This window comes from Marmota monax, unplaced genomic scaffold, assembly GCF_021218885.2.
Source record: "Marmota monax isolate L192 unplaced genomic scaffold, Marmota_monax_Labrador192_F-V1.1 WCK01_AAM20220418_F8-fsc00082, whole genome shotgun sequence".
In the NCBI taxonomy this organism is placed as follows: Eukaryota; Metazoa; Chordata; class Mammalia; order Rodentia; family Sciuridae; genus Marmota; species Marmota monax.
Window position 1 is genome coordinate 4,560,491 of NW_026695207.1, and position 21,523 is coordinate 4,582,013.

The 21,523-nt window shown below is 43.5% G+C and overlaps 1 protein-coding gene across 2 annotated transcripts in view; it reads right to left on the reverse strand.

Moving 5' to 3' along the window:
* Adamts16 (ADAM metallopeptidase with thrombospondin type 1 motif 16) overlaps positions 1–21,523 on the reverse strand; it is a 131,290-nt gene that overhangs the window by 60,515 nt on the left and 49,252 nt on the right. For both annotated transcript variants that reach the window (XM_046430335.2, XM_046430334.2), the window contains exons 9-11: positions 20,331–20,468; positions 16,565–16,718; positions 3,674–3,769 (exon numbers count right to left, since the gene is read on the reverse strand). In XM_046430335.2, the coding sequence (XP_046286291.1) occupies positions 3,674–3,769; positions 16,565–16,718; positions 20,331–20,468 (388 nt within the window). The remainder of the gene's footprint in view (positions 1–3,673; positions 3,770–16,564; positions 16,719–20,330; positions 20,469–21,523) is intronic.

The window sequence follows — 21,523 nt, forward strand, 5'->3', positions numbered from 1 at the left end:
TTTTAGGTGGACACAACATCTTTATTTTTTCATTTTTACGTGGTGCTGAGAATCGAACCCAGTGCTTCACGCATTCTAGGCGAGTAGGCTACCACTTGAGCCACATCCCCAGCCCATTACTTGTACTCTTGATAATTGCCATTCTGACAGGAATGAGATGGAATCTCAATGTGGTTTTGATTTTCATTTCTCTAATTGCTAGAGATGTTGAATATTTTTTAAAAATATTTTTGCGAGGGTACCAGGGATTGAACCTAGGGGCACTCAATCACTGAGCCACATTCCCAGCTCTATTTTGTATTTTATTTAGAGACAGAGTCTCACTGAATTGCTTAGTGCCTTGCTTTTGCTGAGGATGGCTTTGAACTCATGATCCTCCTGCCTCCGCCTCCAGAGCCACTAGGATCACAGGCACGTGCCACCACACCCGGCTCATATTTTTTTGACCATTTGTATATCTTCTATGAAGTCCCTGTTCAGTCCCTTTGCCCATGTATTGACTGGGTTACTTAAAACCCTGACTTTGTAAAAAGGAAAGTTTCAAGGACCTCACAAGCACAGTACACGGCACGGACCCCCGGGTACCGGCATCCAGCTCAGCACGTATGCACTCAGGGGCAGTCCTGTCTAATCTGAACACTGTCCACATTTTCCTCCCTAAAAACTGACCCCCAGACTTTGTACCACTTCTTTAAAAGTATTTCATTACATGTCTTAAAAATCAAAGACTTTAAAAAATGTGGACACATTGTAAAGAAACTTACAGCAATCACTTAGTGTCATCAAATATTCAGTCGGCGCTCACTCTTGCATTCATACCTGTGTTCTTCACTGACGTGAAAGAACTGCAATGAAGCAGACCCCTCCAGGGCACGGGCACAGGTGCCCTGCCTCGCCACGTGTCCTCCCTCCATCCTCTCTCCTGCCTCCATCCACCTGTCTCCTGCGTTAGGATCTTGCTGGCTGCATCTTCAGGAGGCCTCCATCTCCAGGGTACCACCAAACACGATCCTTTGTCCCCTGGGCTTGCTGCATTGAGACAGCTGCGCCTAGGGGGTTGCCCAGGGTGTAGACTCACACACAGAGGGCTGTACGTGCGTGTGCATAGGTCGAGGAGTGGGATAACTGGGTCAATGCCTGGAACCCAGTGTCGAGGTGCCTCAGTGTCTCAGGGGGCCTGGGGCTGCCTGCTGACTACGAAGGTCCCCAGCATCTTCCCATGTGTGAGTCTAACAGCCATTTTACTAGTTGGATCAGACATTAAGACAAAATATCCTTCATCAGTTTGATGCTTGGCCCCTGAGGCTGAGTTCACACAGGAAAACAGGATGCTCTCTCTCTGTGTGATTGGAGATGGCTCCACTCCACATTTCTCTTGGCAAAGCTGCCCCCCAGCCCTTCAGCAGGACCCAGAGTCTGGGAGGCTACCAGGTCCACTCACGAGGTGTGCCAGCCTTGCCTCGCACGTTGCTTGTTCTAGAACTGGAATCACCCCTGACACAAGAAGATCCTTGTTTCTTTTATTAATAAAACTGGATTAAGAAGCTACAATCCATTTGAAGGGTGGCCATTACAGCGAGTTGGTCAATAGAGTTTGTGTATATGTGTGAATTTTTAAATTTTAATTTAAAAGAAAAAAATGCTTCATGAATTCAGGGCAATTTATCCTATTCAAATTTAAGGGTTACACATGTTTCTCATTTCTTTGATTTTGTACCTGTATCTTTTTCCTCTCACACATGAGAAGTCTGGGTCTTAAGGAGACAGCACTGACCATTTCCTCTGTCTTCCATAGTTTTAGAAGAACAAAGCCAATGGCTGCTGAAGAGTTTAAAATTCTTTGTGGTAGTCTTTTTTCCCATTGTGTATATCCCACTGGAGACGTAAGGTCAAATTACTGGGTTTAAAGGTCATTCGGGCTCATTCCTCTATTATGGTCATGGTAAAGCCACCCACTAGAATTATCATCAGTTTACATCTTTTCATTTCACTTTTGTTTGTTAGGGGTTATCTTAACAAATTTCAAAATCACCTAGAATGTTTCAAGCTTTTCAACGTATGGGTTTATCCTTTTATTTTAAAATATAAGTTAATGATTATATAGAATAGTTTTTTTTTTCTCTCTTTCTCATTCGCTCGGTCTTTGATAATGACAGCATGCTACATAAAGCTTTTCTGCCCTGCTTCTGCATTTGAGAAAGTGTTCTGCAGATCATTCCACAGAAGGACGCAGTCATCTTACCACTCTTTTCAAAGCTACGTAATTCCCCGTCATGTTTGTTTCGAGAAAATTCCCTCCTGATGGACATCTGTATATTTCCAGGCTTTTGCTATGATAACTAGAGCTGCAGTTCATTTTTCTGAAAATGCATCTTTTCCTATTCCTGTCAGACATCCTTAAATGACTATTCTAGTTTTAAAAATTGTCTTTTAAAAACCCTTTTAGAGAATCTGACAAGAAAACATCATCCCATGGGGTTGGGAGAGGATGCTCAGGTACAGGCGCTCCACAGTTGTGAGTACTGCTCACCTGTCATGATTACCTGCTACCTAGCACTCAGGTCAATTACCCCGTGTCCGGGCAATCAGAATTCCAAGACTGCAGGATCCCATCAGAGCCATATTCTTTCAAGAAACAAGAACAATTTTTATGACACGGTTTTTACTAGGGATTCATTGAGCTGCCGATGTCACTAGGTGAACTTAGCTCCAGATCTCACCCCTGTGAGGGTGCTGGCCCTGGTCCAGGGAGCTAGCCTCTTTCTCTGTGCCTCCTCAGTCACTCTCAAGGCTTAGCACCCTTCTCCAACAATCTAAAACCTCCCTGTCTGCAGCCACATTTAAACACGCTTAGGATGTGCTGTAGCTTGGAATTTAAGCCCAACAGATCAGTGATACATTTAGGCAACATTTCTCTTTCATATCCGTTAGTAACACTAAAAAGACCACAAACATAAAACATGAAAATGTCTGCAGTAAAAAATTGATTTTCATATATTTCTATCTTCATCAATAATTTTTACATTCTAAAAAGGCAACCAGGTTAAATCAAAAACATTAAAATATTATTCTTACTTGCTAACTTATTATTTTAATTTATTTTGTTTTATTATTTTTTTGTGGTACCGGGGGTCAAACCCAGAGCCTCCACGTTCTGGTCCAGCTCTCTACCATCGAGCCACAGCCCAGCACAACCAGTTTACTCTTAAAATTTAATGACATACTTGTCCCTGCTTGCCACTAGGTAATAGACTTGCTATCTTATTTGTTTCTTCTTTTTACTGAATCAAAGCTCTGCATCTTTACCCACAGCCAGCAACAGGTCAAAATGCTTTACTGCAAGTTCTGCAGACTGAAGCTCAGAGGCTTAGACAACACAGATGCTGGCTCTTTGCTGTCTAAGTGGGGTCAGTGGTTAATGTTTCCCTTATTAAATGGACTCAGTCACCAGGTCTTGCCTGACTTCTCTGTTAATTTTGGAAAGCTCATCAATAATATTCCCACAAAAGTGAGAAATATCGATATAATAAACCACAGCTCTTGGTAGGGGTGCAGGCAGACACAGGGGTATCAGGAACGCTGGGTTAGAACAGGCAAATGAAACAGGAGGAGAGTTGTGTGCGTTGGGGAAGTGAGAGCTGTGCACGTTGTCCCGCCAACCGCAGCTTCTTACCATGTCCTGCCCGCACAGGGTGCCCTCTGCCGCCGGCATGAACTTCGTCTCACATTTCCTTCCTATGCGATGGCACCACAGGGCTTTACAGATGTCCTAAACAGAATAAACGAGGTCATCAGTGTGGCCAATGGTCCATACACTTGCGATAAAATGTCAGTGAAAAGTCTACAGGAAAAACAACATTCTCGATTAAAAACGGATGTGTATCCTGCAGCAGAGCACGTGGTGGACGAGGCGTCCGAACCTGTGTTTGGAATTTCTTCTTCAGAATTCCATCTCTGAATCTGTGTTTATTTGGATTTACCCAGTATAAATTTAACAACATTATATTCTCCAAGTTAAAAGGAAAAAATATGCTTGAACCAAATATTGTAGAAAACTACAAGACAATTACAATTTTTTAAAAAAGCCAACAAAACAATTTATGATTTATTCTTTTCCACTTCAATTTCCACTAACCTCTTGAAATTGGGATTATAATTTTTAAATTAAAGATGATTAGGAAACTTGTTGATCCATCCTTCCTTCTATCATCCATACATTCACACCCATCCATCACCCATCCATCATCCACCCATCACCCTTCCATCACCCATCCATCATCCACCCATCACCCACCCATCACCCTTCCATCACCCATCCATCATCCACCCATCATTCACCCATCCATCATCCACCCATCACCCACCCATCACCCTTCCATCACCCATCCATCATCCACCCATCATCCACCCATCACCCTTCCATCACCCACCCACCATCCACCCATCATCCACCCACCATCCACCCACCATCCACCCACCATCCACCCATCACCCTTCCATCACCCACCCACCATCCACCCACCATCCACCCACCATCCACCCACCATCCACCCATCCATCCCTCCAACATCCCCAAAGCTTTGGTGAAAACTTTAAATACGTGAAGCATCTCACTAGACACAAGGTTCTGTAATGAACAGGACCCAGACTCACAGTCTTGAACTTGGTCTCAAAGGAGTGAAGAGAACCTACTGCACAGGGAGGGAGAGGTGCCTCAACTGGGGAGGGACAGGAAGTAGGCTGAGCCTGCAGAGCCGCAGAAGGCTTGCCTGGAGGACTCCAGGAGTCTCTGAACAGCCGCCCTTCTTCATTGTCCCTTGGTGCTGGGGATCAAACCCACGGTCTCACACGTGCTAGTCGAGTGCTCCACCACTGACGCAGCCCCGACACAGTTCTTGAGCTGGGGCCCTGTGCCAGGAGGCAGGGGACACTCAGAGAAGAAGGGCGTGTGTAGGAAGCACTCAGGATGAAGAGGGTGTGGAGGAAGAACACCCAGTGGCCGTGCTGCGTAAAACAAGGGCTGGGATACGTGAAGGACGACAGGCGTCCCAAATGGAAAGAATGATTTTTTTACTTCGTATCATTTGATTCCAAAGGAACATTTAGTGACAGGCAAAGTAGGACCTGTGATATGACGGAAGCTTCTGGAATGCTGGTGGGAGCTCTGGCACAAGGTGATGAAACATTTCTGAAGCTGTGTGCAATTTTCCAGGAAATGGAGTGGCTGCAAGCGCCAGGCCCCGTGACTATGGAGAAAACGCAGGCAGGGAAGCTGGGCGGAGAAGACGCCCCGCGGCCTGGTGCGCACTGCAGAAGCACCGACAGCGTCTCGGCACTGTGTAAGGCGGCTCGAGAAGGGCGTTGTTTTTAATGATCCATTTTAACTTTACTGTCGTGAAACTTGTTCGGAAGTCCCCTTACACTTGTTTATGCACCACACATTAAGAAGTTAGGTATTTATTAAAGACACAGCTTTGTCTTTTTTCTGCCTGTATCTCCTCAATAAAAAAGTAACTCTGGAACTTGGAATCTTTACAAGTGAGCTTTCAGTGTTTTGATTCAGAAATCAGTTGCTTTCATTCTGAGCCATTCATAAAAATCTCACATGGTCACAATCACTGTGCCATTAAGTGCCATTTTCTTGTGAATCCCCAGGATCTTTAAGTACTCCTGGGACAAATGTGTCACATTGGTGGCTGGCACTTTGTTTGGCTCAGGTCCTTCTCAGAGGGGGACAAAGAGCTCTACAGCTGCTCTGTGAGAGCCGCGGCCCAGAGAGCGGCAGCAGGTGGCACAATTGCATTGGACTGGTGGCCCACAGAGGCCTCTGGGTGGAGGGGACATAGAGGTCTACTGATGCAGGACGCTGGGTCTGAACATGGAAGAAGAGAGTGCAGTGAACAGAGGCGGACAAGGAAGCTGCTGGCGTGCTGGGTCAGGTGGGAGATGGCCACAGGGGTCCAGCACAGAAGTGGGCATCCCACAGAAATAGAACTGGTGTGGATTAGGAGGACTGGATTGGGGCAGCCAGGGCCTTGTGTCCTCACTGTGTGTATGAGGGTCGCCAGTCACCAACATGTCCAGAGGCTGGATGTAGTGGGCACAGGGAGCATGCCTGGCTTGGGGCCTGGACCTAACAGCTGCTAAACCACTGCTCGCTCTCTGCACTCCTAAGGGCTTGAGGGTGTTCCAGCAAGTCACAGTTCTCATCCTGCCATCACAGCGCCACTCATCCTGCCATCACAGCGCCACTCATCCTGCCATCACAGCACCACTCAGTGATTGCTGTGACTGCAGGACTAGGGGGCTCATTCCCAGGGCCCAAGACTACTCAAGATGATGCAAGGTAAATGGTGCAAATTATTCTAGTATGTTCATGGTCACTACGTGGTGCAGTGCTGGGTACCTAACAGGCTGTCAGAAAATGCTTTCTCAACAAGTCGAACATGTACTTGGTTGTTCCTGTACAAACAATTGACAGTATGAGCAGGAAAAGTTTTAGTATATGATGAAGTTAATGATGATCAGTGAACTGAAGGAAGGACTGGACGGTAAGATGATATAGCTCCCATCCAAGGTGATTCCAGAACATTCTTAATGTTTTAGTTTTTGGAAGCATTATGCAGAATAAAGAAACAGGGTGGCAGATACTATCACAGGTAACAGTTTCAAACTCAGCTAAGTGTAAAGCCTTCAAATGCAGGATACTGTGCCAGCTCACCACCAGAGCAGGGACATCCCTAGCTCTCCTGCACCCTGGCTCAGACCCTCTGTGCACTTCAGCCTCAGCCTGGGACCCACTCAGTGCCCAATTCCAGTGTTCAGGCAGGAAAACATTTTACATGAGACACACTTGTCATATCAAACAATCCATGTCCCTGTTCAACATTAGCAATAGCACTCGAGACCTTGGCATCCTACAGATTTAATTGTCTTCCATAAAAAATATGGCGCTTCGTCTGGACACCCCAGTAAATGCTGTAGTATCACAAAGAGTTAAGTGAGGAAATGAAAATTAAACCACAACTAAACAACCCCAAGCCCTTTGCTCTAACATTTACCACACTGACTTGACTTCTAAGTTGTGGACATAACCTACAATGACGGTGTTAAAGCATCACTACTGCGTGCCGTGGTGGCCTCAGGGAACTAAGAGTCCTCTTGGAGTAAGGATCCTGTTAAATCACAGTTCTAGTATCCAGGCAGCAGTAATGTGAGACTTGCTGCATGGGGTGGGGGAGCTCCTAACTTAGCCACAGGACCCAGCACACTGAGGAGATCTGATTTCAAGTAATTCTAGCTAGTTATATTTCAGACAGCAGGCCACGGAGCTATGTTGATGGAGCACAGTAGTAATGGTAAAGACCCAATGTTTGTGACACTAGTGCTTAACGTGGCAGAAAAGAGCCAAACCCTGTGTGGAGAGGGTCTCCTGCAACCTTCTCTGCAGCTTTAGGGAGGGTGCTCGCTCATGACTCGACCTGTGACTTCAGAGCTTTGTTTACAAAGACCAATTTCAGTAATAACGACGTGACTAAGCTGGACACAAAGCATAACACCCCAAACCAGCATTTCAGATGGCTGAGTTGAAGACTTGAGGAGGCCTTCAGCACAGTTGTCTCATCTCCTTAGACAGCCTGTACGGCACTCGGAAGATACAAATGACACCATGGTCAGATGTGCAATGCCCTGTAACATGTTCCACCCGGTGGGCTGCTCCTATCGCTAATTCCCATCATCACTCTGCATCCGTAGGTAGACAGAGAAATCCGTTGTCACACATGTGTGTGAAATTACACCCAAGAATGTAGACACACACACACACACACAAATTCTAGGGGAACTTATTCCATAGGAAGAGGCCTTAGGAATATGGGGTAAAGACAATGATAGCAATTTGAATCTGAGATCTATAGGAAAACATAAACACATAATGATAAATATATAAGGAAATATAAAATACAGTCATTTCTTGTCTTAATGTTATAAAACTATTTTAAACAAAAAATATGATATTGCACCACGTGGCTTATAACATGAATATGCATCGAAGTAAATGTGGCAGTGATGGGTAAAGTGTGGGCAGTAGGGATCTTCACACTACAGACAGCATGGACAGCTGCACATGGACTGACGTGTGGTGAGAATCCTTTACCACACACCAAGAGGCTGTGCAGACTCTTGTTAAGAGGTTACTGCACACAGTAACCTCTAGAGCAGCCAAACACTAGCACTAGAAAGTGGAGCCAAAAAGCAAGTAGAGGTTAACCAACAGAATCTATAACAAGTAATTTCTTCCACAAGGCAGAACATAGGAATCACAAAAGAAAAAGAAATGAAATAAAAAGCAAAGAGCAAAATGGCAGATTTAACTTCCCTATATCAATAATTACATTAAACAGAACAATTAAACATTCTAATGAAAGGTCAGAGATTGCTCAGTAATACCAAATAAAAGAATGCTTACAACACACATTTTATACAAAATACAAGCAAATTAGAAATAAAAGGATAAAAGATTATTATGTGCATAGGATTCCTAAGTTAGCTAATATGGCTATATAAATATAAAACAAAGTAGGATTTAAGAAGAGTAATATGACCAAAATTGTTATTATAAATTAACAGAAGAGTCAAGAAGACGGAACAATCTTAAATACATACACACCTCCTATGGAGTTTCAGAATATAGAAAACAAAATCGGAAGCAGAGAGGGAAATAGGGACATACACAACCATCATCGGCAATTAGAACACCCATCACCAAGAAGCTGCTATGACTGATAGCAAATATAATGCAGGATACAGAAGCTGTAAATGATATTTTCAAATAAAAATAGGCTTTTCTTAAACAATATACCTGAGCAGCTCAGAATTCACATTTAAGTGTCCGAGACTTTATGGAAAGGGATGCTGGTAACAGGTGCATGTGTTTGTCAAATTTAAATTTTTTTTTAAATTTTTTATTGTTGGCTGTTCAAAACATTACATAGTTCTTGATATATCATATTTCACAATTAGATTCAAGTGGGTTATGAACTCCCATTTTTACCCCATATACAGATTGCAGAATCACATCAGTTACACATCCATTGATTTACATATTGCCATACTAGTGTCTGTTGTATTCTGCTGCCTTTCCTATCCTCTACTATCCCCCCTCCCCTCCCCTCCCCTCCCCTCTTCTCTCTCTACCCCCTCTACTGTCATTCATTTGTCCCCCTTGTATTATTTTTCCCCTTCCCCTCACTTCCTCTTGTATGTACTTTTGTATAACCCTGAGGGTCTCCTTCCATTTCCATGCAATTTCCCTTCTCTCTCCCTTTCCCTCCCACCTCTCATCCCTGTTTAATGTTAATCTTCTTCTCATGCTCTTCGACCCTACTCTGTTCTTAGTTACTCTCCTTATATCAAAGAAGACATTTGGCATTTGTTTTTTAGGGATTGGCTAGCTTCACTTAGCATAATCTGCTCTAATGCCATCCATTTCCCTGTAAATTCTATGATTTTGTCATTTTTTAATGCAGAGTAATACTCCATTGTGTATAAATGCCACATTTTTTTTATCCATTCATCCATTGAAGGGCATCTAGGTTGGTTCCACAGTCTAGCTATTGTGAATTGTGCTGCTATGAACATCGATGTAGCAGTGTCCCTGTAGCATGCTCTTTTTAGGTCTTTAGGGAATAGACCGAGAAGGGGAATAGCTGGGTCAAATGGTGGCTCCATTCCCAGCTTTCCAAGAAATCTCCATACTGCTTTCCAAATTGGCTGCACCAATTTGCAGTCCCACCAGCAATGTACAAGTGTACCCTTTTCCCCACATCCTCGCCAGCACTTGTTGTTGTTTGACTTCATAATGGCTGCCAATCTTACTGGAGTGAGATGGTATCTTAGGGTGGTTTTGATTTGCATTTCTCTGACTGCTAGAGATGGTGAGCATTTTTTCATGTACTTGTTGATTGACTGTATATCCTCCTCTGAGAAGTGTCTGTTCAGGTCCTTGGCCCATTTGTTGATTGGGTTGTTTGTTCTCTTATTGTCTAATTTTTTGAGTTCTTTGTATACTCTGGATATTAGGGCTCTATCTGAAGTGTGAGGAGTAAAGATTTGTTCCCAGGATGTAGGCTCTCTATTTACCTCTCTTATTGTATCTTTTGCTGAGAAAAAACTTTTTAGTTTGAGTAAGTCCCATTTGTTGATTCTAGTTATTAACTTTTGTGCTATGGGTGTCCTATTGAGGAATTTGGAGCCCGACCCCACAGTATGTAGATCGTAGCCAACTTTTTCTTCTATCAGACGGCGTGTCTCTGATTTGATATCAAGCTCCTTGATCCATTTTGAATTAACTTTTGTGCATGGCGAGAGAAAGGGATTCAGTTTCATTTTGTTGCATATGGATTTCCAGTTTTCCCAGCACCATTTGTTGAAGATGCTATCCTTCCTCCATTGCATGCTTTTAGCCCCTTTATCAAATATAAGGAAGTTGTAGTTTTGTGGATTGGTTTCTGTGTCCTCTATTCTGTACCATTGGTCCACCCGCCTGTTTTGGTACCAGTACCATGCTGTTTTTGTTACTATTGCTCTGTAGTATAGTTTGAAGTCTGGTATCGCTATACCGCCTGATTCACACTTCCTGCTTAGCATTGTTTTTGCTATTCTGGGTCTTTTATTTTTCCATATGAATTTCATGATTGCTTCTCTATTTCTACAAGAAATGCCATTGGGATTTTGGTTGGCATTGCATTAAACCTATAGAGAACTTTTGGTAATATCGCCATTTTGATGATGTTAGTTCTGCCTATCCATGAACAGGGTATATTTTTCCATCTTCTAAGATCTTCTTCTATTTCTCTCTTTAGGGTTCTGTAGTTTTCATTGTATAAATCTTTCACCTCTTTTGTTAGGTTGATTCCCAAGTATTTTATTTTTTTTGAAGATATTGTGAATGGAGTGGTTGTCCTCATTTCCATTTCAGAGGATTTGTCGCTGATATACAGGAATGCCTTTGATTTATGCGTGTTGATTTTATATCCTGCCACTTTGCTGAATTCATTTATTAGCTCTAATAGTTTCTTTGTAGACCCTTTTGGGTCTGCTAGGTATAGAATCATGTCATCTGCAAATAGTGATAATTTAAGTTCTTCTTTTCCTATTTTGATGCCTTTAATTTCTTTCGTCTGTCTAATTGCTCTGGCCAGTGTTTCGAGAACTATGTTGAACAGAAGTGGTGAGAGAGGGCATCCCTGTCTTGTTCCAGATTTTAGAGGGAATGCCTTCAATTTTTCTCCATTCAGAATGATGCTAGCCTGAGGCTTAGCATAGATTGCTTTTACAATATTGAGGTATGTTCCTGTTATCCCTAGTTTTTCTAGAGTTTTGAACATAAAGGGATGCTGTACTTTGTCGAATGCTTTTTCCGCATCTATCGAGATGATCATATGGTTCTTATTTTTAAGTCTATTGATGTGGTGAATAACATTTATTGATTTCTGTATATTGAACCAGCCTTGCATCCCAGGGATGAATCCTACTTGATCATGGTGTACAATTTTTTTGATATGTTTTTGTATCCGAGTGGCCAGAATTTTATTGAGGATTTTTGCATCTAGGTTCATTAGAGATATTGGTCTGTAGTTTTCTTTCTTTGAAGTGTCTTTGTCTGGTTTAGGTATCAGGGTGATGTTGGCCTCGTAGAATGAATTTGGAAGTTCTCCCTCTTTTTCTATTTCCCGAAGTAGCTTGAAAAGTATTGGTATTAGTTCCTCTTTAAAGGTTTTGTAAAACTCTGCTGTATACCCATCCGGTCCTGGGCTTTTCTTAGTTGGTAGTCTTTTGATGGTTTCTTCTATTTCCTCAATTGATATTGGTCTGTTTAGGTTGTCTATATCCTCCTGACTCAATCTGGGCAGATCATATGACTTAAGAAATTTATCTATGCCTTCACTATCTTCTAATTTATTGGAGTATAAGGATTCAAAATAATTTTTGATTATCTTCTGTATTTCTGAAGTGTCTGTTGTGATATTGCCTCTTTCATCCCGTATGTTAGTAATTTGCGTTCTCTCTCTTCTTCTCTTCGCTAGCATGGCTAAGGGTCTGTCGATTTTGTTTATTTTTTCAAAGAACCAACTTTTAGTTTTGTCAATTTTTTCAATTGTTTCTTTTGTTTCGATTTCATTAATTTCAGCTCTGATTTTAATTATTTCTTGCCTTCTACTTCTTTTGCTGTTGTTTTGCTCTTCTTTTTCTAGGATTTTGAGATGAAGTATGAGATCATTTATTTGTTGGTTTTTTCTTTTTTTAAGGAATGAACTCCAAGCAATGAATTTTCCTCTTAGAACTGCTTTCAATGTGTCCCATAGATTCCGATATGTTGTGTCTGTGTTTTCATTAATCTCTAAGAATTTTTTAATTTCTTCCTTGATGTCCTCTATAACCCATTGATCCTTCAGTAACCTATTGTTCATTCTCCAAGTGATGTATTCTTTTCCCTTCCTTCTTTTATCGTTGATTTTCAGTTCCATTCCATTATGATCAGATAGGATGCATGGTATTATCTCTACTCCTTTATATTGTCTAAGAGTTTCCCTGTGACATAATATATGATCTATTTTTGAGAAGGATCCATGTGCTGCTGAGAAAAAAGTGTAACTGCTTGATGTTGGGTGGTATATTCTATATATGTCAATTAAGTTTAGGTTATTAATTGTGTTATTGAGTTCTATAGTTTCCTTATTCAACTTTTGTTTGGAAGATCTGTCCAGTGGTGAGAGAGGTGTGTTGAAGTCTCCCATGATTATTGTATGGTGGTCTATTAGACTCTTGAACTTGAGAAGAGCTTGTTTGATGAACATAGCTGCACCATTGTTTGGGGCATATATATTTATGATTGTTATGTCTTGTTGGTTTATGGTTCCCTTGAGCAGTATGTAGTGTCCCTCTTTATCCCTTTTGATTAACTTTGGCTTGAAATCTATTTTATTTGATATGAGTATGGATACTCCTGCTTGTTTCCGAAGTCCATATGAGTGATATGATTTTTCCCAACCTTTCACCTTCAGCCTATGTATGTCTTTTCCTATCAAATGCGTCTCCTGTAGGCAGCATATTGTTGGGTCTTGTTTTGTGATCCATTCTACTAGCCTGTGTCTCTTGATTGGTGAGTTTAAGCCATTAACATTTAGGGTTATTATTGAGATATGGGTTGTTCTTCCAGCCATATTTGTTTATTTATGTTACTAAACATGGTTTGTTTTCCTCTTTGATTATTTTCCCCCCTTTAGTGTCCTACCTCCCACTGTTGGTTTTCATTGTTATTTTCCATTTCCTCTTCCTGTAATGTTTTGCCAAGGATGTTTTGAAGAGATGGTTTTCTAGCTGCAAATTCTTTTAACTTTTGTTTATCGTGGAAGGTTTTAATTTCATCTTCCATCCTGAAGCTTAATTTCGCTGGAAACACAATTCTTGGTTGGAACCCATTTTCTTTCAGTGTTTGAAATATGTTATTCCAGGATCTTCTAGCTTTCAGAGTCTGTGTTGAAAGATCAGCTGTTATCCTGATTGGCTTACCCCTAAATGTGATCTGCTTCCTTTCTCTTGTAGCTTTTAAAATTCTCTCCTTATTCTGTATGTTGGGCATCTTCATTATAATGTGTCTATGTGTGGGTCTCTTATGATTTTGCACATTCGGCGTCCTGTAGGCTTCTAGGATTTGGGGTTCTGTCTCATTCTTCAAGTCTGGGAAGTTTTCTCGTATTATTTCATTGAATAGATTGCTCATTCCTTTGGTTTGAAACTCTGTCCCTTCCTGTATCCCAATGACTCTTAAATTTGGTCTCTTGATGTTATCCCATATTTCTTGGATGTTCTGCTCATGGTTTCTTAACAGTCTTGCTGAGCTGTCTATGTTCTTTTCAAGTTGAAATACTTTATCTTCACTGTCTGATGTTCTGTCTTCTAAGTGTTGTACTCTGCTGGTAGTATTCTCAATTGAGTTTTTAAGTTGGCTTATTGCTTCCTGCATTTCTAGGATTTCTGTTTGTTTGTTTTTTATAACCTCTATTTCCCTGTATAGTTGATCTTTTGCTTCTTGGATTTGTTTATGTAATTCATTGTTGACGTGATCTTTCATTGTCTGATTTTGCTGTCTGATGTCTTCCTTGAGACTCCAGATCATCTGAAGCATGTATATCCTGAATTCTTTATCTGACATTCCATCTGCTGCAGCTATTACCTCTTCTAACGTTGAGTTGACCTGCATTGCTTGTGGTCCTTTCTTTCCTTGTCTCTTCATACTGTTCGCGTTCCTTTCTACTTGGTGAAACTGTTGTGCTATTGAATTTTCCCCCTATATATTTATATTGGTCTTGTATAGTTGCAAAGTCTCCCTCGAAGGCGCGGGCGGCGGCTCTGCCCCTCCTCCAATTGGGGCAATGTGCCTACCACGCTGGCAGGCCGCTGGGCCTGCTCTGCCAGTCGGTAGCAGGTCCGCCGACCTTGCAGGCACGGGCGGCGGCTCTGTCCCTCTGCTGGCCGCTAGGCTTGTTCTGTCGGTGGTCGCAGTTCTGTCTACTTTGCAGGCGCAGGCAGCGGCACTGCCCCTCTGCAGGCCTCTGGGGCTGTACTGCCAGTGGGTCGCAGGTCCGCCTACCTTGCAGGCGCGGGGGGGGGGGCGGCTCTACCCTTCCTCAGGCCACTGGGCCTGTTCTGTCTCTCGGTTGCAGGTCTGGCCTGTTCTGATGGTGGTCACAGTTCCGTCTACCTTGCAGGCGCGGGGGGGAGGGGGCGGCTCTGCCTCTCAGCAGGCCGCTGCTCCTCTTCTGCCGGTGGGTCGCAGGCCCTCCTACCTTGCAGGAGTGATTGGAAGCTCTGCCCCTCCGCGGGCCACTGGGCCTTTTCTGTCAGTGGTCAGAGTTCCGCCTACCTGGCAGGCGTGGGGGGTGGGGGGCGGCTCTGCCCCTCAGCAGGCCGCTGGGCCTGTTCTGTGGGTGGTCACAGTTCCCTCTACCTTGCCGGCGCAGGGGGAGGGGGCGGCTCTGCCTCTCAGCAGGCCGCTGCTCCTCTTCTGCCGGTGGGTCGCAGGCCCGCCTACCTTGCAGGAGTGATTGGAAGTTCTGTCCCACCGCGGGCCACTGGGCCTTTTCTGTCGGTGGTCACAGTTCCACCTACCTGGCAGGCGCGGGGGGTGGGGGGCAGCTCTGCCCCTCAGCAGGCCGCTGGGCCTGCTCTGTGCGTAGTCACAGTTCCCTCTACCTTGCCGGCGCAGGGGGAGGGGGCGGCTCTGCCTCTCAGCAGGCCGCTGCTCCTCTTATGCCGGTGGGTCGCAGGCCCGCCTACCTTGCAGGAGTGATTGGAAGCTCTGTCCTGCCGCAGGCCACTGGGCCTTTTCTGTCGGTGGTCACCGTTCCACCTACCTGGCAGGCGCGGGGGGTGGGGGGTGGCTCTGCCCCTCAAATTTAAATTTTATACTTAATGTATTTCACTACATGTAAATGTGCCCTCAAAAATCAAAAAAACATCCTGAATTTGACTGATAATTGTTTTCCAGAGGGCTTTAGGATACCATAAGGGACATGGTTTGTGGTCACAAAGCAATGCCATGAGGAGAATGGAGCACAATCTGGAAAACCCCATCTTTAAAAGAAAACACTGGTGCTTTGTCTCTTCTCCTCAACAAGCACAAGAGCAACAGTCGAGAAAGAAAGCCCTCAGGGAATTCCCATCTCCTGCCAGGTCTCAGGCAACACCAGGGTGTGGGCCGACCTGACTCACGGGCTACCCACTGGCAGGCCAACGTGCCCAGCTGAAGAGGCAGGAGCCCCTCCTGGGAGCCTGCTTGAGTTTAAGCTGGGGTGTTCCCAGCACATTCCCACGTGTTGGGGTGGGGGCTGGGGTTTGCTGCAGGACTGTATTCTTTGTCTGTTTTCCTCTTGATTTCATTATAAACTAGAATAGAGGAGACCTCAAATCTAGATACTTTCATTTAATTCATGAGAAGCTGTCTGTGGTCCAGTAGAGCAGGCTCCTAAATCTCCATTTTCCCCGCTTAACAAAAGCATGAGGAATATCTATAGGAAATGATGTCGCTGGGGTAGACACCATCTTTTATGAGAAACTGTTCTATAAATACTTTATTCGAGGAATTTAATAATCAGAAGCCCTGCATAGGCTGCTGCTTTCTAATAAATTATCTTACATAGGGAGGGAGTAGAGGGAACATTGTTTTCTTAATATCATCTGAAAGAAATGCAGAATATTAATTTGCTGACTTACCCCAGCTAAAAGTTCTTGTGGAGCTCCCACATGATAAATCAGAGAGAGAGATCCCACCTAACAGGCCAAGTTGGTTCTCAAATGAAAACTGATACCCACAGCAGTATCTACTGTCATCTTCTCTGCCAGTAAAACATGTGTTTCCTGTTATGTAGGGCCAGCCCTAACATACAGAGGGTTTGACATTTGGTAGGTACCCAATAAATTCCGAATACATCAATGTCAGTTACACTAAATAAAACGATTTTGTGAATCATATTGCATTGAGCGTTTGCCAATAATCACTTGCCTTTTTAAAATCCAGCATGCATAGCTTGGCTTTTTCTCCAAATTGCCACTTGCACTGTGTGTTTGCATCGTATAACTCTCCTGGTAGCTTCTCAGGGTACTTGTATTCCTTTCCAGGTTTTGGCTGGTCAGCAAGGCATACTGCTTGGGTAGTGCTGAAACAAAGAGGAGATGGGCAACTGGGGAGGGTTACCAAGGAGGTCCCATCAACCGAATCTCTATCTCATGCAATTGTGCAAACTATTTTGCCTAGAAGGAAACTTTTTTCCTATGGTTCATTGTATCATTTATCCTGATCATATTTAAACACAGCAGCACACATTTCTGAGATTATTAATAATAAATTTTACCTTTTCCAAGAAGGCAATTTGTTCTTTGTTAGATTTCTCAAACTTATCAGGGGGAAAAGTGTAACTGAATAATTAAAACCAGATGTTCAATGTGAGAAGTTCCTATAACAAAATCTTTTATGTACTCTTCTTGCCAGAAACCATCAAAAGATGAAACCAGGCACTGTAAAAATCAAAATGCAATGAGACTATTTCAGTCTGGAATTTCTTCCTTTCCTTTCTGCCTCCCCTCTTATCTTTTAGGCAGGGAACAGTCTGTGTAATACCTTAGACCTTCTAGAGGACCTTCAGGGAAGACCACATTTCCACTAGCAAATGTCTATGTTCAGGTGATTTCTGCCCAGACCTTCCAATCCAGAAGGAATCTAACTCTAGTGAAGTTCCCTAGTACATGACTAAAGACCAACTAATGCTCACTTCCTCCACAAATGGAGCATTACATTCCCTACCAGGATGATTTGGGAGTAATTTGTGCATTTTAGGGTGATATTTGAAAGTTTCTATGATTGCAAATAGCAACTAAATCCTTTCAATAAATTTCAATACCTCCCAACCTAAAACTGGCGAAAACTTATTAACAAAATTCAAGCAAGTTATTCTGTAGATGTACAGACTGATTCTAAAGCACACAAGGAGAGGCTAAGTACACAGAACTCTTCTCACAGTGCTGAAGGAGAATGCAGCTGGAGAGCTGACACTGCCCAACGCAAGACTCACGGAGAAGCCACAGTACCAGGAAAACGTGGAGCTGGTGGAAGGACACACCTAGATCAGGGAGAGCCCAAACAGACCACATACACCTGGCCACTGATTCTTGACCTGGGCGGAAGGCAAGAGAAGGAAGAAGGGACGACACGATTTCTGTAAACACTGCCAGGACAACTGGACATCTACATGCAAAAAGAAAAATCTAGAGACTTTAGAGGCTCACAGTACCTGATTTCAAGATTTACAGTGAAGCTGTGGTAAACAAGCCATTGTCATTTTGGCAAAAGGACAGACAAACAGATCAACACAACAGAATGGGGATTCCAGAAAGACAGCAGCGCCATAGGTCAGTTAAGTTTCTGACGAAGTTGCAAATCTAATTGAGAAAAGGAAATCTGTCCTTTTCATTAGACAGTACTGAAAAAAATTGGACAGCTTATGAAGAAAAGAAGCTTGGTCCATACCTCATGCCCCATAGGAAAATTAACTAAGACTGGCTCGTTAGCCTCAATATAAAATGAAGAGAACCTATACAATTACAGGAAACTAGACTGTACACCCTTCACGAAAATTGGATCATAGACTTAATATAAAGTGTAAAATTATAAGACCTTTGGAAATAACATAGAAGAATGCCTCCATGATCTTGGGAGTGGTGGTGTCCTTTTAAGATTTAACACCGAAGGCATACTTGATAATACTTGATAAGCTAGACTTTATTAAAATCAAAACTTCTGTTCCGTGAAAGACACTAACAAGGAAATGAGAAGACAAGCCACAAACTGGGAGAAAATACTTTCAAAAGTCACACCTGATAAAGGATTGTTATAAAATATATAAATAACACTTAAAATTCAATAATAAGAAAATAAGACAAAGTAAAAACTCAAAGAGAGAGAAAAGCTCTGAATAGACACTTTGTTAAAGAATATATACAGATGACATGCAAATAAAAGATGTCCAACATTGTGGGTGATTAGAGAATTGCTATGTAAACTCTCAGTGAGGTTCCCCTGCACACCTACCAAGATGGCTGGAATCCAGAACCCTGACAGCATCAGGTGTTGATGAGGTTGTGAAGCCACAGGAACTCTCATCCGATCAGAATGGGTACCAAAGAAAAGTCGTTTGATCATTTACAAACTATCTACCACAACATTCATTTGGACAAATGAATTTTGACTTTGCTGTATGCCTGGCACACAATATCCAGTAGCATCCATGTGACATGCAAAGCAATAAAACTTGGAGATTACTTGGAAAACTATATTTAAGACTTTGGAATGAGAAAACATCTTTTCTCAGTGGTTTATAGGAAGTACCAACCCTAAAGAAAATATAGATGATTCAGACTCCACAAGGAAAATGAAAACCCCCACCTATCAAAAGACTATACCGGAAGAGCAAGTAGGAGCCCCAGAGTGAGAGATGTTTATGTTCCATATATTCTAGGATGGATCAAAATGTTCATGGGTGCGTAAAGAATTCCCACCAAGAAGTAAGGAAAAGAAGGCCTTGGTTTTTTAAATGCTCAAGAGATTTGAACAGGCACTTTACCAAAGAGGTTTGTCAAGTGGCCATTAGAATTGTTAAAATGGTATTTGCCCTCATTAATCACCACCTTAAGCTGCCAGTGCACACCCCACAATATGACAAAAGTGAGAAATATCAACACCACATATGGCAAAGGTCAGGAGCACGTTTAAATGTCCCACTATTTTATAAAGAACTTGAGAGATGATTTGGTGCTAGCTCATCATTTTCCAAGTAAGAAGAGGGGGTTTCTGAGAAGGATGCATTATTTGTTAAGGAGCCCCCTTCCAGGGATGAAGACGTGCTCAGCTCCTGGGCTCCACCCTGCCTTCTCCCCACTACATGGCGGTGCTCCTCTCCAGCCTCAGAGTTGCACGGGCTCTGCAGAAACCAGGACCAGCTGTGACTCGCTTGCCTTCCTGAAGGTGGAGTTTACACAGCAGAGCAAGCTGAGGACTGAGTGCACTGTTTCCATTGGATGTAGGAACATCTTTAATTATTTTTAAAGTAAAGAGAGTCCATGTTGTCATGAATTGTGAAATAAGAAGCTAAAATTTCCCTGTCATGGACCTCCCAGCTGCAGACATGAGCAATCATGATGATTTTGTGTCTGGTAACAGAAAATGACATAGGAATTCATTGAGTGGGCTGATGAATTTACTCCAAATAAGTATTTGTCCTCACGACTCTACAAGAATGGAAGTTCTGCTGACAACTTCAGGCCAACTGGGTTCCCTCTTCATGTATTTTTTTTTCCATCTGCCCGATGCTAGACTATTAATAAAGGAGAGCAGATTCATCTCTAGAAGCTAGCCAATTATTCTTACTCACTGTTGGGAACCTGTCCACACATGATTGATATTTTCCTATTAATCGATTGAAGATGCCTATTTATAAAAGTAAGAAAACTTTCCAAAACATTAAATGCTGACAAATGCCTTGGTGTGATTGATGCTACGTGGACTTCCTTGGAGTCTCAAGATCAGCCTGGGATTGGCTGTCAGAACTCCATGCTGTAACAAAGTGTCTAGTCAACTCCATGGTCAGCTAAATCTCAAGATACCTTGGGAGGAGCCCAGGCCGGCAAACCCACCCGAGCTGCATGCACAGGAGGCTGAGCAGGGAGTGACCACCAAGGGCGCAGGGAGGTGACACAGTTGGTGCAAGTGTTCATACCTTAAAAACTTGTGCAGGTACTGGCGGCTGCAGGGAGACCAGGAGAAGACTCCGTTGCGTCCTGCCAGCGTGGGGGACATGATGTTGCCCTCTGACTTTTTGCACATGTTCCCTTCTCCATCGTGGACCATGCCAAAGCTACGGAAGAAAACGAGAGAGGTGGCTATTCAGAGCATAGTGCAGTTTCAAGTGTCAAATGTGCTCCAACAACCCCAAGTCTGACTGTGAATCCTCCCACAAGCTTCAAGCAAGGGAGGCCAAGGCAGAAGCCAACGTGGCCTGGGAGTGCACGGGTCTCTTCCGTTCTGAAGAATAGACCATTCATTGGAGTGATCAAAAGCATGCATGGGCATCCAATCAGAGCAAGTGCCCAGGTGCGTGCTGAGGGCAGATGTTTTAAAAAGGAGCATTTCAAGCCCATGGGAAGGACAGTTTGTTTGTGACTTGAAAAAGCTAAACTGATCAATCTTGCTTCCTTCTCTCTGCACTCTTTGATCACTGGGACTGTCCAAATTTCTAAGAACATTAGAAAATGCAAAAAACAGGCTCCCAGCCAGGAATTGTTGACCTGGGGAAGAGCAATCCAGGTATCTGAGGTTGCCAAACAAGCTCCCCAGGAGTGTGTGGTGTTTAATGCAACTAGAGGACGACTGAGGCCCTGCTGCTCTGGTTAAGGGGCTCACACTCCATCTCCACAGCCACCCTGTGTGCCTCCTTCTCATGCCAAGACCAGACCAGGCTGCGGGGTGGCAGCTGGGCAGTCCGTGACTCCTTGACCCACGCCTCTCCTCCCTCTGGAGGGGCTTCTCCCCAGAACACAAAAGGGTGAACATGGTTGATTCGTCTGTGGACATTTCCTGAAGCTGTTCCTATTACTCTTGAGTGAAAACCAGACCAGGGATCCAGCCCTGGCCTCGTGTCTGGGGGCAGCTCAACTGCAGTGGCTACAGATCAGGGCCACACTGACTGGCCACACTGACCTCCTGTTACCATGAGCCTACTCCAGCTTGACCTCCTCGAGTTTTCTGTTGGACAGCCTTGTGCTGCCATCGTCACCTCTCCCAGAGGACCCCAGCATGCTGCCTGGGGAGGAAGGCAGGGGGTTTGGGAGCTCCACGTGGCCCTGAAGACCTCCATTAAGGCAAATGCCTATTAGGACAGCCAAGCCATTATTGGCACTGTGTCTCCTAACC